Raw genomic sequence first — 17,373 nt, forward strand, 5'->3', positions numbered from 1 at the left:
TTGGTCCAACCTTTAGACTAGCATGAACCCAAATGTATATCTATGGCGGTTGGTACGATCTTTGTGTTGGCTGTAAACTTTAAGTCCCAGCCTTGTTTTAACCGTACATATTATACACACAACTGACATGTTTGTAGATAGCTGGTGTGATTTCTGTTTTCCAAAGTTATATTTACTTATCTGAACAGAGTTTCCTGCATGGACGGTCAGTCATTTAGTCTGTCTTCATTCATTCATCTGTGCTTTGTTGTTTGTTCATTCATTTGCTTTAGTTTGTTTGTTCATGAATTGAATAAATGAATGATGCAACTTTGTTTGTAACCGTATCTGCATCAGCAAAGGCGTAATTAAATTAGTCTTGATAAAATTGTCCTGATATTAGCAATGTTGTGATTTAATTTTCTTTTATTAATTGCAGCATTTGGAGCCCACTTGCACAGATTTTAGTGCTGGAACAAATACAATTACTGTGACATGCTTATGCAAAAGGATATCCCATAGTTTACACAAGGATATGTTTTTTGGAAAGTATTAGAAGGAAAACAAGCAAAGAATTGGAAAAGCCATATCATAATAGCGAAAAATAAAGTAAAATACCTTTCATATGAGCTACCTCCGCTGTTACAGTCTTTACCAGCCATATTGATATATATATATATTCAATCAACAGCATTTCTTTAAAAGTCACTGTCACTTTTTGATCAGAATGCATCCTTGCTGAATAAAAGTGTTAATTAAAAAAAAACTGACCCCAAACTTTTGGCTGATATATATATATATATATATATATATATATACACACACACACACACACACACAAAAACATCATTTGTGTCTGCTCTGAATATAGTTAAGACGACTTTATCACTCAGACTCAGAAAAAATAGATCATATTGTGAAAGAATACTGATTTATATGAATAAAGAAGCTTTTAATAAGCATTCTTTTATTGTTTATATATCCACACAGCAAATTCATAACTGCTGGGGAAAAGAAAAATCCATTTTTAGGTAGATACACCAAATAAGTTCAGGTCTTGTAAGTATGAGTACAATTATTTGCTTTTCTTTAATTTAGTTAAATTACATTTCAGTTTTTTCTTGTTAAATTATTTTAGGGCAGATTAATATTATATTATGGATTATAACAGCATATATTATAATTCAATAGGCCTGCTTCATCAGTATTGCCATCAGTGTTGTGATGGATAACAGTCGATAAAGGACGGCACTGAATCTGTGAAGTCACGCCCATGTTGGATTCAGATCCAGATTTCACATCCTGCTGACGTTGACACAACTGTTGTGAGTTGGGATTCAGTCTTCCCTGTCTTCCACACACGCTCTACACAATCCAAACATAAATTGGTAACTTCTGTCTCAGTAAGCAAGAGAGTTGGGCCGGAAATCCTGGCTTTAGTATGTGTATTATTGCTTATACTGTAGATAAATCTCTGAAGATTAATAAACCTTTGACCTCAAGATCTCATAAGCAGCTTTTTGGCAAGTGAGCTGAATTTGTGGAGTCTAGCAATATTTATGCTGGCCCTTGTTGTAAAATGGGCATGCAGCTTGTGCGTTTGGCTTCTTGAAGACGTCAAAATACTTAAGAGAAAATATAGCATTTTTGGGGGAGTACACACACTTTCCATTACCACATTCATTTCATATTCCAGCATCTTCAAATTATTTTTGACTCATCGTCATCTCCTTGACTACTGTCAAAACATTTGACTCGGATTTCCATTGTTCCCTGTGATCCTTTAAAACATTATGCAAGAAAATATCCAAACATGGGAGAGGAAGGAGTGTCTGTGGGACAATTTATTCTCTTTCCTGTTTGTCAGCGTGAGTGGACGTGATGTCATTTCGGCTGTAGTGAACTAGATGGCTCTTCATCTGACTTTTTTTTTTTTCTCATGTGAAAGGCCAGCTGTACTCCACCCTCATGAGCCAATTGCCTTGTCATGCAAGAGGACTGAAGAGAAGGAGATGGGTTCTGTTACGTGAAGGGTTTCTTTTGACAGGAAAACCACATTTTATGCTGTATTGTGTGAGTTTACTTGTTTGTGGATTTCTGCTTGTTTGTGTCAAATTGGTGCTGTGGAGTGATGTGGGCCAAATCAGGAAGTTCTAGGGTTACATATCTGTTGTACTGCCCTTTATCCGGGTAGAAAGATAAGTGTTGGGTTGCGCTTTATCAGAGAGGCTCACATACACAAGTTCCTTTTGCTGTAAATAAACTGAATAACTATTTGTTAAGTGAATTAAATGTCATTAATGTGAAAAAAAAAAAAAACATTAAAACTATTATCTCTGTTTCAGGTTATGACTTTGCTGCAGTGCTCGAATGGTTTGCTGAACGTGTGGACCGCATCATTCTTCTCTTTGACGCACACAAGTTGGACATCTCAGATGAGTTCTCTGAGGTGATCCGAGCTCTGAAAAACCATGAGGACAAGATACGGGTGGTGCTCAACAAAGCTGATCAGATCGGTACCCAACAGCTCATGAGGGTTTATGGTGCCCTCATGTGGTCACTTGGCAAAATTGTCAACACCCCAGAGGTCATCAGAGTCTACATCGGCTCTTTCTGGGCTCAGCCTCTCCTGGTTCCAGATAACAGGAAACTGTTTGAGGCAGAGGAGCAAGACCTTTTCCGTGACATCCAGGGACTTCCACGAAATGCAGCGCTGCGCAAGCTGAATGACCTTATCAAACGAGCCCGTCTAGCCAAAGTAAGAAATGAAACCTTTTATAGTTAGTTAGTTTTACAGTAATGTAGGGAGTGTTGTCTGGACACATACTTTAAAATTTAAAGTACTTTAAGGTTTTTGATTAGATAAGTAATCTGGTGTATGCAGCCCTCATGTGATCACTTTAAAAAATTGTAATCACCCCAGACACAATCCAAGTTTATTGACTCTTTTTCCTGCTCAGCCTCTTCCTTTTTAAATGTAATTTTTATAGATTTATTTTGATTTTTTTAGGTTTCTTTTAGGCTTTTTAAAATGTAATTTATTCCTGGGATGACAAAGGTGAATTTTCAGCAGCCAGTACTTCAGTCTTCACTGTCACATGATCCTTTAGAAATCATTCTAATATGCTGATTTGGTGCTCAAGAAAAATTTCTTATTATTATGAATGTTACCATTGTTTTTTCTGCATAATAACTTAATATTATTATCATTCAAGTCCCTGTAATTTTACAGATTGACAGATTGCTCATATACAGTCTCCATATAGCAGATTTATTATAAATATTATATGTTATGACAAAGCAGTTTTCTCTAACTCTAGGTTCATGCCTATATCATCAGTGCTTTGAAGAAAGAAATGCCAAATGTTTTTGGGAAAGAGAATAAGAAAAAGGAGCTCATTGCTAACCTGGGTGACATTTATGCAAGGATTGAAAAAGAACATCAGATCTCTCCTGGTGATTTCCCTAAACTCAGTAAAATGCAGGTATGAAAATATTCCCATCTCTCCCAGAAAATGATTTTAATATATAATGTTTGTTAGGAGTTTCAAAGTATAATACCATAATAAAATATAATATAATCTTAAAGTTTTAAGAGTGGTAAATGTTTCATAACAATATAGCCCCTCATTTTATGTCGTGATTTTAGTTTTATTTTAGTTTCAAAAATATTATCACACAACTTTTTTTTTTGTCCTCATTATTAGGAAGTCCTCGCTGGCCAAGATTTCAATAAGTTTCAGGGACTGAAGCCCAAGTTGCTGGAAACAGTGGAGGATATGCTGGCCAATGATATTGCCAAACTCATGACCCTCGTTCGGCAGGAGGAGGCTGCCATGCCCAGCCAGGCTGTCCAGGGTGGTGCCTTTGATGGCACCATGAATGGACCCTTCGGGCATGGCTATGGAGAGGGTGCTAGTGAAGGCATTGATGAGCTGGAGTGGATAGTGGCAAGAGACAAACCAACTTACGATGAGATCTTCTACACCCTGTCACCTGTCAACGGGAAGGTCTCTGGTGCCATGGCCAAGAAAGAGATGGTCAAATCCAAGCTGCCTAACAATGTTCTAGGAAAGATCTGGAAGCTTGCTGACGTGGATCAGGATGGGTACCTGGACGACGAAGAGTTCGCCCTAGCTAACCACCTCATCAAGGTCAAACTGGAAGGTCATGAGTTACCTGCTGATCTTCCTGATCACCTTGTGCCACCTTCTAAACGAGGACAGTAAACAATTTGGGAAAATAAATATTATCATTGAGCCAATCTTTGTAGAGGTTATGGATATGGGAGGATGGGGGGAGGGTCTGGAAGTATAAAAATATATAAACAGAATTTGATATAATTAAACAATATGCATTAGCTGTGGGCCACATAACTTTTAATTTATCCATCACTACAGTTTGTCATTCTCATTATTATTATTTTCTTTGTTTCTCTTAGACCAGTAGTTAGCAACCTAATCAAAACAAAAAAATATTAATAAAATCATATTTTTCAAATGCTTGATGTAGGCAAATTCTGTTTAAGCAAGTATGATGGCATGCTGGCAGGGAGTTCATTATGACCAAACTACAGGCTGTATTAGAAAGAGGTATTTAATTGTTCCATATCTTGCACTGATGCTGCTTCATACTTAAAGTCATGCAAGGAGAAATGGTTCTACATTAGCTTTGCCGATGGATCCATATTATCTGGATCCTGGACACACCAGAGCTTTGAACTCTGTTAAACATTGTTGTAGTTCACAATTTGTCCAATTTTGGTTTTACCATTTGGACTTGTCAATTTGATCTTCATCTTTTTTTATCACTATAAACGCAAAACAGTGCTGCATTCTTGTATTGTTTGTTCACTGATGTTGTGTTGTCAACTGTGATGGTTCAGAAGTTTTTTTGTATGAATTATAACTTCAAAAGGAAGTGTCTATGACAAGATATTCAACAGACAGAGACTCCAGTTGTATGATAGGAGTCAGTTGTAGCACCACTCACATTGGTTTCTGTCTGTTCTTGAGTGCCTCTCTTTGCTACAGTGTCAAAAGCTTCTATAAGCGTCACTCCTTCTCTATAAATACTGTTCATATGTATATTTTTTGGTCTAGTTTGCAATAAAAAAAAACTACCACAAACTGCATTTCCCTCTTATTTTTCTATACAGAGTATTTTAGTAAGAGTTATTAATAGCTATTGATTACTTTTTAAAATAAGTAATAATAAAATTATTTTAAATGGAAACAAATCATTAAACTATGTGAAATGTCTGTCCTGAATACTGGTACAGTGTATTCATATCCTCATGTGGTTATGCTGAGTGTGTTTGCATGATACCTGTTTTATGCACCTATTAAACGCTAAGCAGGGGCTGTGCCAGATCTGGGCGTATGAAGGTGGAAAATAATCAGAAGTAGCTTTATTCGCCAAGTGTGTGCAAACACACGAGGAATTTGTTGTGGTTTTTTAAGAAGCTATGATAATAATGAAGTATTTCGCTGAAAAGCATCAAAATAGTTACTCCAAAGTCATTTAAAGGAAGGAGGCACAGTTGAGATTTGAGGTTCTCAAAAGACGGTTTAAAGATGAATGCTAGAATAAATTATGGTAAGGAGCTCATGAGACTCTCTAGCATTAGCGAGAAAAAATAAGAGGTTAAGATTAGATTTTGCTTTAAAGTGATCAGTGCTTCTAAATTATTCATTCAATATGCGTCGATGTGAGGAGAAACTCTGCCGCCTTTGGAGCATGTGTACGCAAGAGGGCGTGAAAACCCCTCAAAGTTCCCCGGCTGGTACCTCCGGAAATCACGTGTGCAGATTCCAGCCACAATCCACCTGCGCGAGCGAGCTAGTGGACTTCTGATGCTACGCGAGACTGGCGAAAGAAGAGTGAGCGTTAAACATTACAAGTCGGGGGGAAAAGTTGTTTTTATACCCACACCGGTTACTAAATTGTGGCTTAAAAGCAGAGCAATGGATTTCAGTACGTCCTGCCTGTGTTTAATCAATGTTATTCTCCTCGCAGGTAAGTTTGAATTTGTTTGTTTTTTTTTTTCCCTGAGGGCTGCGGGCTAAGTCAAGCTTGCTCGCGCGCTACCTTTCCTCAAAAGTTTATTTAATTTTTTTAAATACTTTTTTTGTTTGTTTTGTTTTCATTCAGTTTTTAGATCTGTGTTATATCAGAATTTTATAATATTCCCATTTCAGCTGTAGTTTCAACCAAATTGGCGAAAGTAACGTTAGTGTTGGTCAGTTAAAAAAAAAAAAAAGGTCACTAATTTAAAAACCTAGATTTTAAAATCTTACTACGGCGATATTTAGAAACAACTAAATTAAATATATTACTAGTTGATAGAACAAAAATGTTAATAAATACCCTAATTTTAAATAGATTAATTTATTTAGAATTATTTATAAAATAATGTCATATATATCAAGCAGAATAGGAAAACATTACATTTACACAATACATATAATTCTGGTATAACGGTACTTTATACACATCTCAAATAGATGTTACATCTGTGTTATATGTACACGTTTGAAGAGTTAAATTTGTGTTTTTATTTTAAATTCGTGGCTTCTTCAATTTAACGACGCCTTGTTAATAGGAACTCAGTCCGCGAAGCGCAGTTTAAATAGCGGTTTATTTTCATGATGGTTATAAAGTCTTGTTTTATGCTGCTGTTGAACCAGATGTGTTATTTGAACATGTTTAAAGGTCACATGGAATTATTAATTTTCTAAATACGTTTCTTGAATATTGTTGTTAGTTGGCAGTGCACAATAGGCTTAACCGTCTTAAAGCCATCAAGAGGGGCTTCTTTCAGGCTGCCATCTGGCAATGAAAACTCCACTTGCACCCCCCTTCTCAAGAAGACTCCTCTGGATGTCTGAAACTGAGGTTGCTTGTTATCAAGTCTACATATAAGACCTGATATTGACTGATTCCTTGGTTGAGAAGACAAACAAAAGCACACTAGGTTTAGCAGTGGACTTGTTTCTAGTTAACATTGATTTTCTATGAGAGGCACATTCTTTTTAGTAGTTAGGCACTTCTGGTTGTTGACCGACTAGTTGTCGGTTCGTGAGAGGAAGGGAATGAGGATAACGCAAGCATTAACACAGAAACCAAACCACCCACTCCTCCATTTTATTTCTCTTGAGTAACAACTGATACTGTTTGTGCAGTTTTGGTCAAAGGTTACCTGTGTTCTTTAGATAGAGATTCAGATTGCGTAGCATACAGGCCAGCACAAGGAAAAAATACAAGTGAGAAAGAGTGGCATGGATAGGGCAATGACTTTCCGGGCTACTGGTTACTGATAAACTAGAGTCTAACAATAACAAGCTTTGTGCACACACTGCTTTTGTTTTTAATTCATATATGGAATGTGTGCAAGATTGGTTGTGGTGTTTAATCTGAGCTATAAATCATAATGCATTTTCACATTTCCATGGAAGACATTCAGGTATGTTTTAGAAGGCTTGTGTGTGACATTTATTCCTCCATGGTGTTAACCTGTCAGACTCATTGCCATCACAACAGAATGGCGAGTTTGACATTTGTGTGCTCTGTGTCCTTCTCAGTAGATGGGGATGTTGTTTTTGGTGCCGGCTACATGTATATTTCTCATTCATGGTGTCATTCTGTCACAACACAGATTATTCATAAAGGGAAATGGGAGATGTGAAGACATGGCCTTTTCACAAGTGTAATATTACAGATGTCATTTGTTATAATATATCATTTGATATAATATTCTATCTATAGCCTATAAGTAATTTTAGTTACTGGAACGTATTAGTGTAAAAAAACAGAGAAATAGTTCTCTGTATACACCTTATTTTTCCCATAGGAGCGGGTGCGGCCATTTGTAAATTTAATGTGTGAGGCTTCCTGTGTCATTCGCTTTCAGCTATTTTTAGCTGTACAAAACAGCTCGTTTTGCTGCTTGATATTGCAAACTAGTGTATCTTACCATGTTATTTTAATGTATTATCTCAATTACGAACACACTGGTTTGTAGTGCAAACCGTTTTACCATTTACTGCACTTTGATGTTCTTCTCGTTATTTCCCTACAGCGGTTAATGAACCGGAAGTCTCGCACATTCACAGAAAACGGCTTACTTCCGCATTGAAAAATAAGGTGGATAGAGTGCAACAGTTGGGTTCTGGAAGTAAAAATCCCACTCATTTTCTCCATAGGGGAATTGATTTTTAATGATAACTTATAAACCATTAAAGAAAGACCTTATGTGAGCTTCAAGGTTGTTAGCTGATGCTCTATGCCTTTGTTAAAGCCAGCAGTCTGCATTATTTCTAGGGGTGTCCCCGACTAAGGATTTTCATAGTCGAATCGGAATTTTTGAATCTTGCTGATATTCGACTGATAGTCGAATCATATGTTTGGGGGTGGGGGCAAAATACAAGAGTCAAGTCAGACATTCGACAGTCATAATTACGTTAACACACAGGGAAAATGTGTAACAGATGCCTCGCAGATACAAACGGGGTAAATAATGTTTTATGTTTTGATTAAAAGATAGTTAACATTAAACGTTAGCGAAACCCTAAGAATTCACAACATTTTTACAGTAGTGCTCTCATTATGTATATGACAGTAGTTATTAATGTTCTACATTTCTGTTTTGAGCTGTGAGCTCTGAAGATGACCAGTAGAATGAAGCAGCAGGTTTTTAATCAATGGGATTTAACTCATAATTTATCTCATATAGAATACGCTTAGTTATTTATACAACATAACGGTAATATTACGACTTTTAGGCTATCTGCACAAAATGCTCCGAATGCACATGAACGTGTTTGCGCGGCTCTGAATGAACTCCTTTTGTGAACGCGTTCTTCACGCAACAACGTGCAGAAACACGGCAACTAAACTCTAAAAATTCACAGCGTTTTATTATAATAGTGATACAAACGGGGTAAATAATGTTTTATGTTTTGATTAAAAGATAGTTAACATTAAACGTTAGCGAAACCCTAAGAATTCACAACATTTTTACAGTAGTGCTCTCATTATGTATATGACAGTAGTTATTAATGTTCTACATTTCTGTTTTGAGCTGTGAGCTCTGAAGATGACCAGTAGAATGAAGCAGCAGGTTTTTAATCAATGGGATTTAACTCATAATTTATCTCATATATAATACGCTTCGTTATTTATACAACATAACGTTAATATTACGACTTACAGGCTATCTGCACAGAATGCATGAACGTGTCTGAACGTGTCCTGCACAGGATTTTTGTCCAATCAAATGTTGTCTAGAATGAGAATGCCCCTCCCCTAAAACCAAATCACGGTTTGTGGCTGTGGCTGTTCTGTCCTATAGTCCCTAGTGTCCATTAAAGTGTCCGTTATTTCCAATAATACCGTCCACAGGCTCTGACAGGCTTGTCCCTTCACTTAGACATTAGCCAGATGCCGTCAGACATCCCTGGTCAGTCAGCACTTTTATTTTGCTCCTGTGCTTGTGTATGTGTGCAAGCTCACTCATTCATGTCTGACCCATGTTGTGTTATGCACTCAACTCCTCAATAATATCTGGTTCTCCTTTCTAAATTTTGACTCACACTTGTCTTCAAAAGCCATTAAGAACCCTACAGGACCTTCCCATTCACAAGTGACCGAGTGTAGTGTCTTGTTTTAAGCCCGTTTAAGGTCAGTGTACTGCTCTGAAAAGCTCCTCAACCTTGAGTAGACCCGTGCTGTAGTTACCTGAGAAACTACTCTGGAGACCCTGCCTGGAGACCGTTGCTAGGAGACCTGTAGCACACACGAGTCCTTGGAACGTGATTGTAGAGAATCACTACTTGGAGTGGGTTCCTGAGTGCTTTTTCCAAACATACAGCTAATAGTGGTAGTAGAACCCATTGAAAAAAGAAATCTTGGTTTAGTCTGTTTTTGAGTTTGAGGGGAAAAAAACTTAAAAAAAAAAAAAAAGGGAATATGGATGTATAATTTTATTTATATTTTTTCATTACCTAATGTCACATTTTTCAAGACAAGTACTGCTCTGAGATCTCAAAAAGCAGAGTAGATGTTTCTGCAGTGAGTCAGGCAGGTTTCAGCAGAACATGGTTCATTTACACATGGTTTATTAATAAATGAAAATTTATTGACTGTTATAAATTAAACAGTTTCTTACCAGCCAGTCAGATATCTCACCATCTAATTTTTTAATTATCGTATTTCAGTGGATTTGACAGACATATAAGACAAATAAACAAGCAAATTTAAAGTGGAACTGCTATTTTCTTTTAATTGTACTATTTTTTTTATTGTGCTTGCTAATGTGCTTGTTACTATAATGAATTAGGGCTGCCCTCGACTAAAGATTTTTCTGGTCGACTAGTAGTCGTTCATTTGAAGCATTAGTCGACTAATCGCACGTTTATAAATTAACCATTTAAATCATTATAATGAGCCTTTAATTGCATACATAGCCTAATAAGCGCTCAGGTACATGCATAAAGCTTGCTACAGCACACCGGCAGAAGTAATGATTATGAATGTTTCAGGGAAAAACAGTAAGGAGAATGCATTAACATTTTAATAATTTGATAAACTAGTGCTTTCTTTGTTTTCGGATGAATGAATGAATGATGCATTTATATAGCGCTTTATTGTGTATTGCTGTACACCCAAAGCGCTTTACAGTCATGTTGGGGGGTCTCTCCGCAACCACCACCAGTGTGCAGCATCCACCTGGATGATGCGACGGCAGCCACAGTACAACGCGCCAGTGCGCTCACCACACACCAGCTACAGGTGGAGAGGAGATAGAGTCATAGAGCCAATCAAGCAGGGTGATATGGCTATGGCTTTGATTAAGAGATGAAGTCGGCGACACTGACTCCGCAGTAGTGGATGCGCCTGTATTTATGATTCATACGGATTACTTAATCTGAGAATTTGTTTTCCATTTGAATTGGTTAATTTGAAAGTTCATTTGAATTTCACTCTCTATAGATATATTTTTAATGTCTGTAAGGCAAAGATATACACAGAGTTTCACGTTCAAGTTCACAGACCGAGATGGCAGAAAGCGCATCATGTTTGCTCTCATTATTTTACAAAAGCGCGGTATTGTGAGTGCACACAAATAAACATAGAGTCTTTACAGATTTGAAAGATGTATTACTCTTATCTGTATGACCAAAAATGAGGGATTAATTTAAGAGCAAGTGAGTGCACTTGTCCTGCAGTGAGTGTGCTGCTGTTCAGCTTCCACACTCCGCACAGACACTTGAACAGCGCACATTTCTCTAGGTTAACATTAGATTTAGCAGCCATGTAAAGCTGCTAATACTTACATATTTCAGATGATAAGCCATATTTGAGGAAACAAAACCTCCTTCCCCCCCTCCCCCGGAACGAGATCGGACCGAAGGGGGGCACCGCTCCCTACCTCGCACCGGGCCCCGTGTCAGCTAAGGACAGCCCTGCGTCGATGTACTGTATTACCATAGACTAGCCGTTAAAAGGGTCATATGATGCGATTTCAAGTTTTCCCTATATGTCACGATGTGGGAAGATTTGGATAACGCCGCCCAAATGTTCACGCAAAGAAAGAGGGCATAACTTTATTGTTGCTGCCACCGCCTCCGCCATGTTGTGAAGACGCTGTGTGTTTCGTTGCGAAAGTGGATCTGTCTGTCACGGACTGCATTACTTCACCCGTGGAATTATTTATTTTTCCTGTGACTAAAAAAATTTTGGTCGACCAAATCTCTTCTGGTAGACTAACGATTAGTCGACTATTAGGGCGCAGCCCTATAATGAATTATTCTACAAACAATTATTATAGTATTATACTATGATAATTATTTTTCTATTAATATAAAAGGTACTCTTTTTATAATCATATTGCACTTACTGCTCTCAATAAATATCATTTATTTCTAATTAGTTTACTTTTAGATTGAACGGAAACAATTTGATGTGTTTAGTGAGAGTGGGCACCTACTGAGAGGAAACGATGTTGAGCAGGTATGGCTTGAAGGCATGCTGTGAGGCAGTGAGATATTTATTTGAGATACCCCAAGATTTGTCTTTGTGTAATCTAAGGGGAGACGAGCTGCTGAGTTATGGCCTCAGGCCACCCTTTCTACTCTGCTCTTCAGCAGCGCTGTCTAATCCAACCAGCAAAGCCTCTCAGAATGAACCCCTGATATTGACTGCAGCCTCACCTGCGACCCAAAGCCCTGTGTTTTGTAGTGTGTTTCTCCTTCTCTCAACACAACATTCCCCCTGGTGCTGTCCTTCTGAAGAAGGGACTGAGCTTCAGAATAAAATCACACTTCAAGCACCTGTGTTCGTGTGTGTGGACGCTGTATGCCCTCCATCTAACAGAAAGGACATGCTACCCGTATGAATATTCAGGCCTCTGCTTCATAAATATTTTAGGATGCAAGACTCGTACCTGAGACGGCAGGCGACACCTACTCTTATTGTTGACTGCAGCCTCACCTGCGACTCAAAGCCCTGTGTTTTGTAGTGTGTTTCTCCTTCTCTCAACACATTCTGACATTCATGGTTCATGAACATTCCCCCTGGTGCTGTCCTTCTGAAGAAGGGACTGAGCTTCAGAATAAAATCACACTTCAAGCACCTGTGTTCGTGTGTGTGGACGCTGTATGCCCTCCATCTAACAGAAAGGACATGCTACCCGTATGAATATTCAGGCCTCTGCTTCATAAATATTTTAGGATGCAAGACTCGTACCTGAGACGGCAGGCGACACCTACTCTTATTGCGTTTCAACACTCTGATCCCGTGTGCCAAGCCCTTGCTCACTCTCTCTCTTGCCTGATTTCATTGCCTTCCTTTTCAATTTGGAGAGTAAGTGGGCCATTATGGCGGGCCAATCACATTCCATTTGACCTGGTGATAATGATAAATAACCATGGTTGTAAGGTGTGTTTTTTTTTGGTCACTCTAGTTTCAATTGTAGTCTTGTTATGCATGCATGGATCATCACTTACACATGCTGAAATAAGCAAACTGGGATAGAGGGGAGTAGAAAGAGACTGTAGGAAAGAGATTCAAATAGAAAGGAGATGCGGAAGCAGAGGTTAAAGTCATGTATGAGTGGGAGTTTAGAAGAGGATGAAGGGAAGAAAGGGTGATAATAGTAAGTATATCATGTGAGACGAAGAGATGCATGAAACAAGGAATCAAAAGGGATAATGGAAGAGAATGGAATCGTATTTCAGAGGGTTTGGCAAGGTTGAGGGTCAAGTATGTAAAGGCTGTTTTTTTTCTTCTTCTTCTTTTTTTTTTTTTTAGGGATGTGTGAATCACTGTTAAGCTCAGATCATAGCCATGCAGTCTTGGGCTGGGATTTACACTTCTCTCCTCCCACTGTTCTGATAAACCTTCCATAAACACAAGGTCACGAAACCTCTCCTTCTGCGTCTCTCTATCCATCACACATCAGCTCCTCCTTGTTTTTTCATCAGTGATAAGGAGGACCTGTAGTGCATCTATCATTGTATCCCTCGGCTCACCCCTCAGTAATGCTTATATCCCATAATGAGTCTTAATGCAGACACATGACTAATAAACTCCAATCTGTGATTCAGACAGAAATGTCTCCATCTCAATTAGACCTTTTGATACTATGATTGATGAAGTCTTGTGGTACGTTCCAATCCCCTGATATCGCACTGTGAAGTGTACTTCAAAGGATATACAGCCAAAAATGAGATTGTTCACCCAAAAATAAAAATTGTCTGTAGACCACAAAATAAGATATCTTGAATAATATTTAAACCGTTTTCATCCATACACTGAAAGGTAGTCATCAAAACAACATAGGACCTAACTGACAGTATGGATAAAAAAAAGAGACTTTTTTCTAAATATCTGATTTTGTGTGTCTTGAAACACCATATGGATGAGTAAATGAGGACAGAATCTGAATTTTTGGGTGTAAAAAGCAGAAAATGTTTATTTTTAATGCCGTGCCTTTTGGTATAAAAATAGAACAATATTATGCATAAATAACATAGCTGACGTATTGGAACTGAGAAATTAGTTTGATCCATCTGTAATGGTGTTGACAATAATGAGTACTCTAAAATTTAGCTGAATTTATGATTTAATGAGGAATTGGCTGACATGACTATTGATAGGGTTCAGTCATTTTCTCTTCCTTTTCCTTCCTTGTCTCGTTCAAAATTTGGGGTCAGTCATTTTTTTTTAGTTACTTTTCTTCAACTAGGATGCATTCATTTCATCTAAAGTAAATGAAGTGTCTTTACCATTTAAAATAAATGCTGTTCTTTTGAACTTTATATTCAAAGAATGCTAGAAAAAACTTTTGAATGGTAATGTAAACTAAATGTGTAATTTATTTAATGGGTTATTTATTTATAACTAAATGGGTAACATAATTTAATCTAAGACAAGCAATGGTAGAATTTCTAGTAATGTGTACCAGTTATCTGACTCCATTGTGTCCTGTCATAAACACACCGATGACGTCTGTCAGAATTACTTGGAATGTAGATCCTGTCCTTCCTGTTTAGGGACTGCTAGACTGGGTTAACATGATCCTTTGTGTCCTCGCGGTCTTCCGAGGACAGTGTTTGTGTGCGGTGCACTTAGCTCTTGTATTTGTCTTAGATAATCAGCATGTTTCAGGATTTATTCACTTGAAAAAGTAGACAGTCATGCAGCAGTTTTTCTTAATCCAAAATCACAGTTGTTCTTTAATCTAAATTGGTAGGAGAAAACATATTCTCTGAAAGTATGCAGCTTTTAATGCATGGTGTATAGGCTTATGTGTTTGTGTTTTGTGTGGGAGAGAGTGGTCAGGCTCCAGTGTGAGATTATAAAGACTGAGTGTGTATGTGTGTGTGCGTGTTTATGCCTGCCAGCTTGTCATTGGTATATCTGTGTGGTGTATGCAGTCTTGGAGCAGTCACAGAGTGTTTGTGAGTGTGTGAGAGAACCTTCACTATGCAGGAATCATGTCTACTGGGATTTACTTTAGCAGGTCTTCTACTCCGAAACTTCATATGTGCCAGTACAGAGACTCTTTCTGTCTCTCTCTCTCTCACACTCATGTTAACTGGAAAAATAAAGTTTGTTATCAGTCTCCTTACGAATCAGCTGGAGCAGAAAATCAAGTATTGCACTTTACTTGTACTACTCAGATTAGCCCATTAAAACTACCTCATCTCTGGTCCAGCATTAGCTGAGCTGAAAGCCATTTAAACATTGTCAAATTCAAAGATGGTTTTAAAGTCTGTTCCAGCTCTCTAAGATTAGATTATACTCTAGATTGAGGAAATTTATTAATGTATAGTACAAGATCTTTGTCACTCTGTTTTATGTTATCAAAGAGATTTAGTTCCTCCAGAAATAAGGAATGCAAGAAGTAAAGCAGCTGTGTAGGAACCAATTTTAGGCACTTTATCTCATCGAGAAACATTATGCATTATTGACTGCCAGCGTACGAGAGAAAAAGCAAATTTGCACAGACTGGAAAAGTAAAAAAATGGAATGTCCTTGTCTCATTTCAACCCCCCTCTGTACACACACACACACACACACACTTCCTCTGGCATTAGCATTCAAGTCAACCCCACTCTAATGTTAAGGCAAATTGTAATCTGTTCCTACATATGTAAATGACCCTCGTGTGCAGGAAAAAATGTGTTTTCCCTAGATAATCATTAGTATGCACAATTTCCTTTTTTATGTGCCATGTTCTCAGCACGAGGGAGGATTCTTGTTGCAATCTTTACATTTAGCCTGTGGTGCTCATATGCAACGTGTTTTGTAATTTTGTAATACAAATAACTTTTTGTGCTCTGGTAGTTTCATTACAGCCTTCATGATAATTTCCTACTTTCTGCCTTTGGAGCTATGATTAGACACAGTGAGTGTGCATGAATGAATGTGAAATGAGTTTAAATGCTTTAAAAGGGGATGAAGGAAGTCTACAGTGTGTTTCAGTGCAAATATTTGAGTTTCTCATGTGATGTTAGGAAACAAAGGCAAAAAAAGCATCAGCAAGGCCCACCTGCTGAGTATAACCTTGAACATAGGTGTCAACAGCTTGTGTCTGTATGTACTGCCTGACCTTGTCATTGCATTGGGTTTTGGATTTAGGTATTAAAATCCTCAGGGTTGTGATGATCAGGGGTCTAATCACCAGTTTCTTGAGCAGTCTCACATATAGGCTTTGTTTACACATGGTATTAAGATGTGTTTTTGTTGATCCGATCATGATTGGACGATGCTATATACAGGTGTAAACAGGAACTAAAACATTGAGCTTGTCCACTTTCAATTACTTACATGTGGTCGAACTACCACAGAAGACTGTCTACTTGCCACCCACTGACCTGACATGTGATCGTTATGGGATGTGTTTTTAGAGAAACCACCAAAACCATTTATTCAAGCTTCTTTGTGTTGTGGTAAAAACACACAGGTTAAAGTGGGGTCTAATGCTATTTCATGCATTCTAAGTTATGTCCCCTTTAAGATTCAATCAGTTTTACCATTCTTATTGTTTCCTTTCGCTTTCTTACTTGCTCGATCGTAAGTAGAGTAATGGCTTCATTCATTAAGTTGTATTCATGTGCTGCACTCTGCACTCCCACGAAAGTGATGTAGAGTGTGACAAACTAAGAGGGGGCAGGGCCTGAATTTCGTTTTGGAAAATGGGGGGAATTCCCCCTTTAGGTGGCTCTTATGGGGGGGATTTTTTTATTTGAGGGGGGAGTTAGAGTATTTTTTTAGACCTTTGTAAACTACAATCATCCAACCTAAATGTTTCGTCACCCAGTGTATTTGTGTTTTACAATTTACAGTGTTGTTGATTCATATTTATATTGTGAGGAAGATACTTAAAAAAAAAACGTTCAAACTTTGAATTGAGTATATTTTAACTAAAAAAGACAAGTAAACAGTCAGTAATAAAATAAGAATAGATTAATGACAAGCAATGGCACAAACAAATACAATAACAAGATACAACTAAAATTAACTGTGCTTTAAGTTTTTCAGGTAGGTTTAACAGTAATATTCAGGTACAGAAATACCACAGAAACGGAATAATCTATTTAACTTTAAAATAACACTGGTTAGTCTTCAATGTATAAATAAACATTAATGACAGACAGCAGCAGGTTTATTGCAGGTTGCTGACTCTTTAAAGGTGACATATCATTTTAAAGTGTTTTAAGTGCTATAATTAGGTCCCCGGTGCATCTACCAACCAAGGAAACGTGAAAAAGATTAACCCAGTAACTTTGTTTTGGTAAGCCTTTTTCTGCAAGCTTCTGAGAAAACGAGCGCATCTGATTTCGCTCCCTTGGTGACGTGGCAAAGGGATCTCATTATAATATTACC

The 17,373-nt window shown here is 37.7% G+C and overlaps 2 protein-coding genes across 2 annotated transcripts in view; both read left to right on the forward strand.

Moving 5' to 3' along the window:
* ehd1b (EH-domain containing 1b) overlaps positions 1-5,108 on the forward strand; it is an 18,221-nt gene extending 13,113 nt beyond the window's left edge. Inside the window, exons 3-5 of the mRNA XM_016503137.1 lie at positions 2,325-2,737; positions 3,300-3,464; positions 3,687-5,108. Of these exons, the coding sequence (XP_016358623.1) occupies positions 2,325-2,737; positions 3,300-3,464; positions 3,687-4,208 (1,100 nt within the window). The 3' untranslated portion in view covers positions 4,209-5,108. The remainder of the gene's footprint in view (positions 1-2,324; positions 2,738-3,299; positions 3,465-3,686) is intronic.
* Positions 5,109-5,784: 676 nt separating this feature from the next.
* The window catches only part of LOC107701099 (coxsackievirus and adenovirus receptor homolog), a 47,998-nt gene continuing 36,409 nt past the window's right edge, over positions 5,785-17,373 (forward strand). Inside the window, exon 1 of the mRNA XM_016503026.1 lies at positions 5,785-5,997. Within this exon, the coding sequence (XP_016358512.1) occupies positions 5,835-5,997 (163 nt within the window). The 5' untranslated portion in view covers positions 5,785-5,834. The remainder of the gene's footprint in view (positions 5,998-17,373) is intronic.

The sequence above is a fragment of the Sinocyclocheilus anshuiensis genome, unplaced genomic scaffold (assembly GCF_001515605.1).
Source record: "Sinocyclocheilus anshuiensis isolate Anshui unplaced genomic scaffold, SAMN03320099.WGS_v1.1 scaffold907, whole genome shotgun sequence".
Lineage (NCBI taxonomy): Eukaryota > Metazoa > Chordata > Actinopteri > Cypriniformes > Cyprinidae > Sinocyclocheilus > Sinocyclocheilus anshuiensis.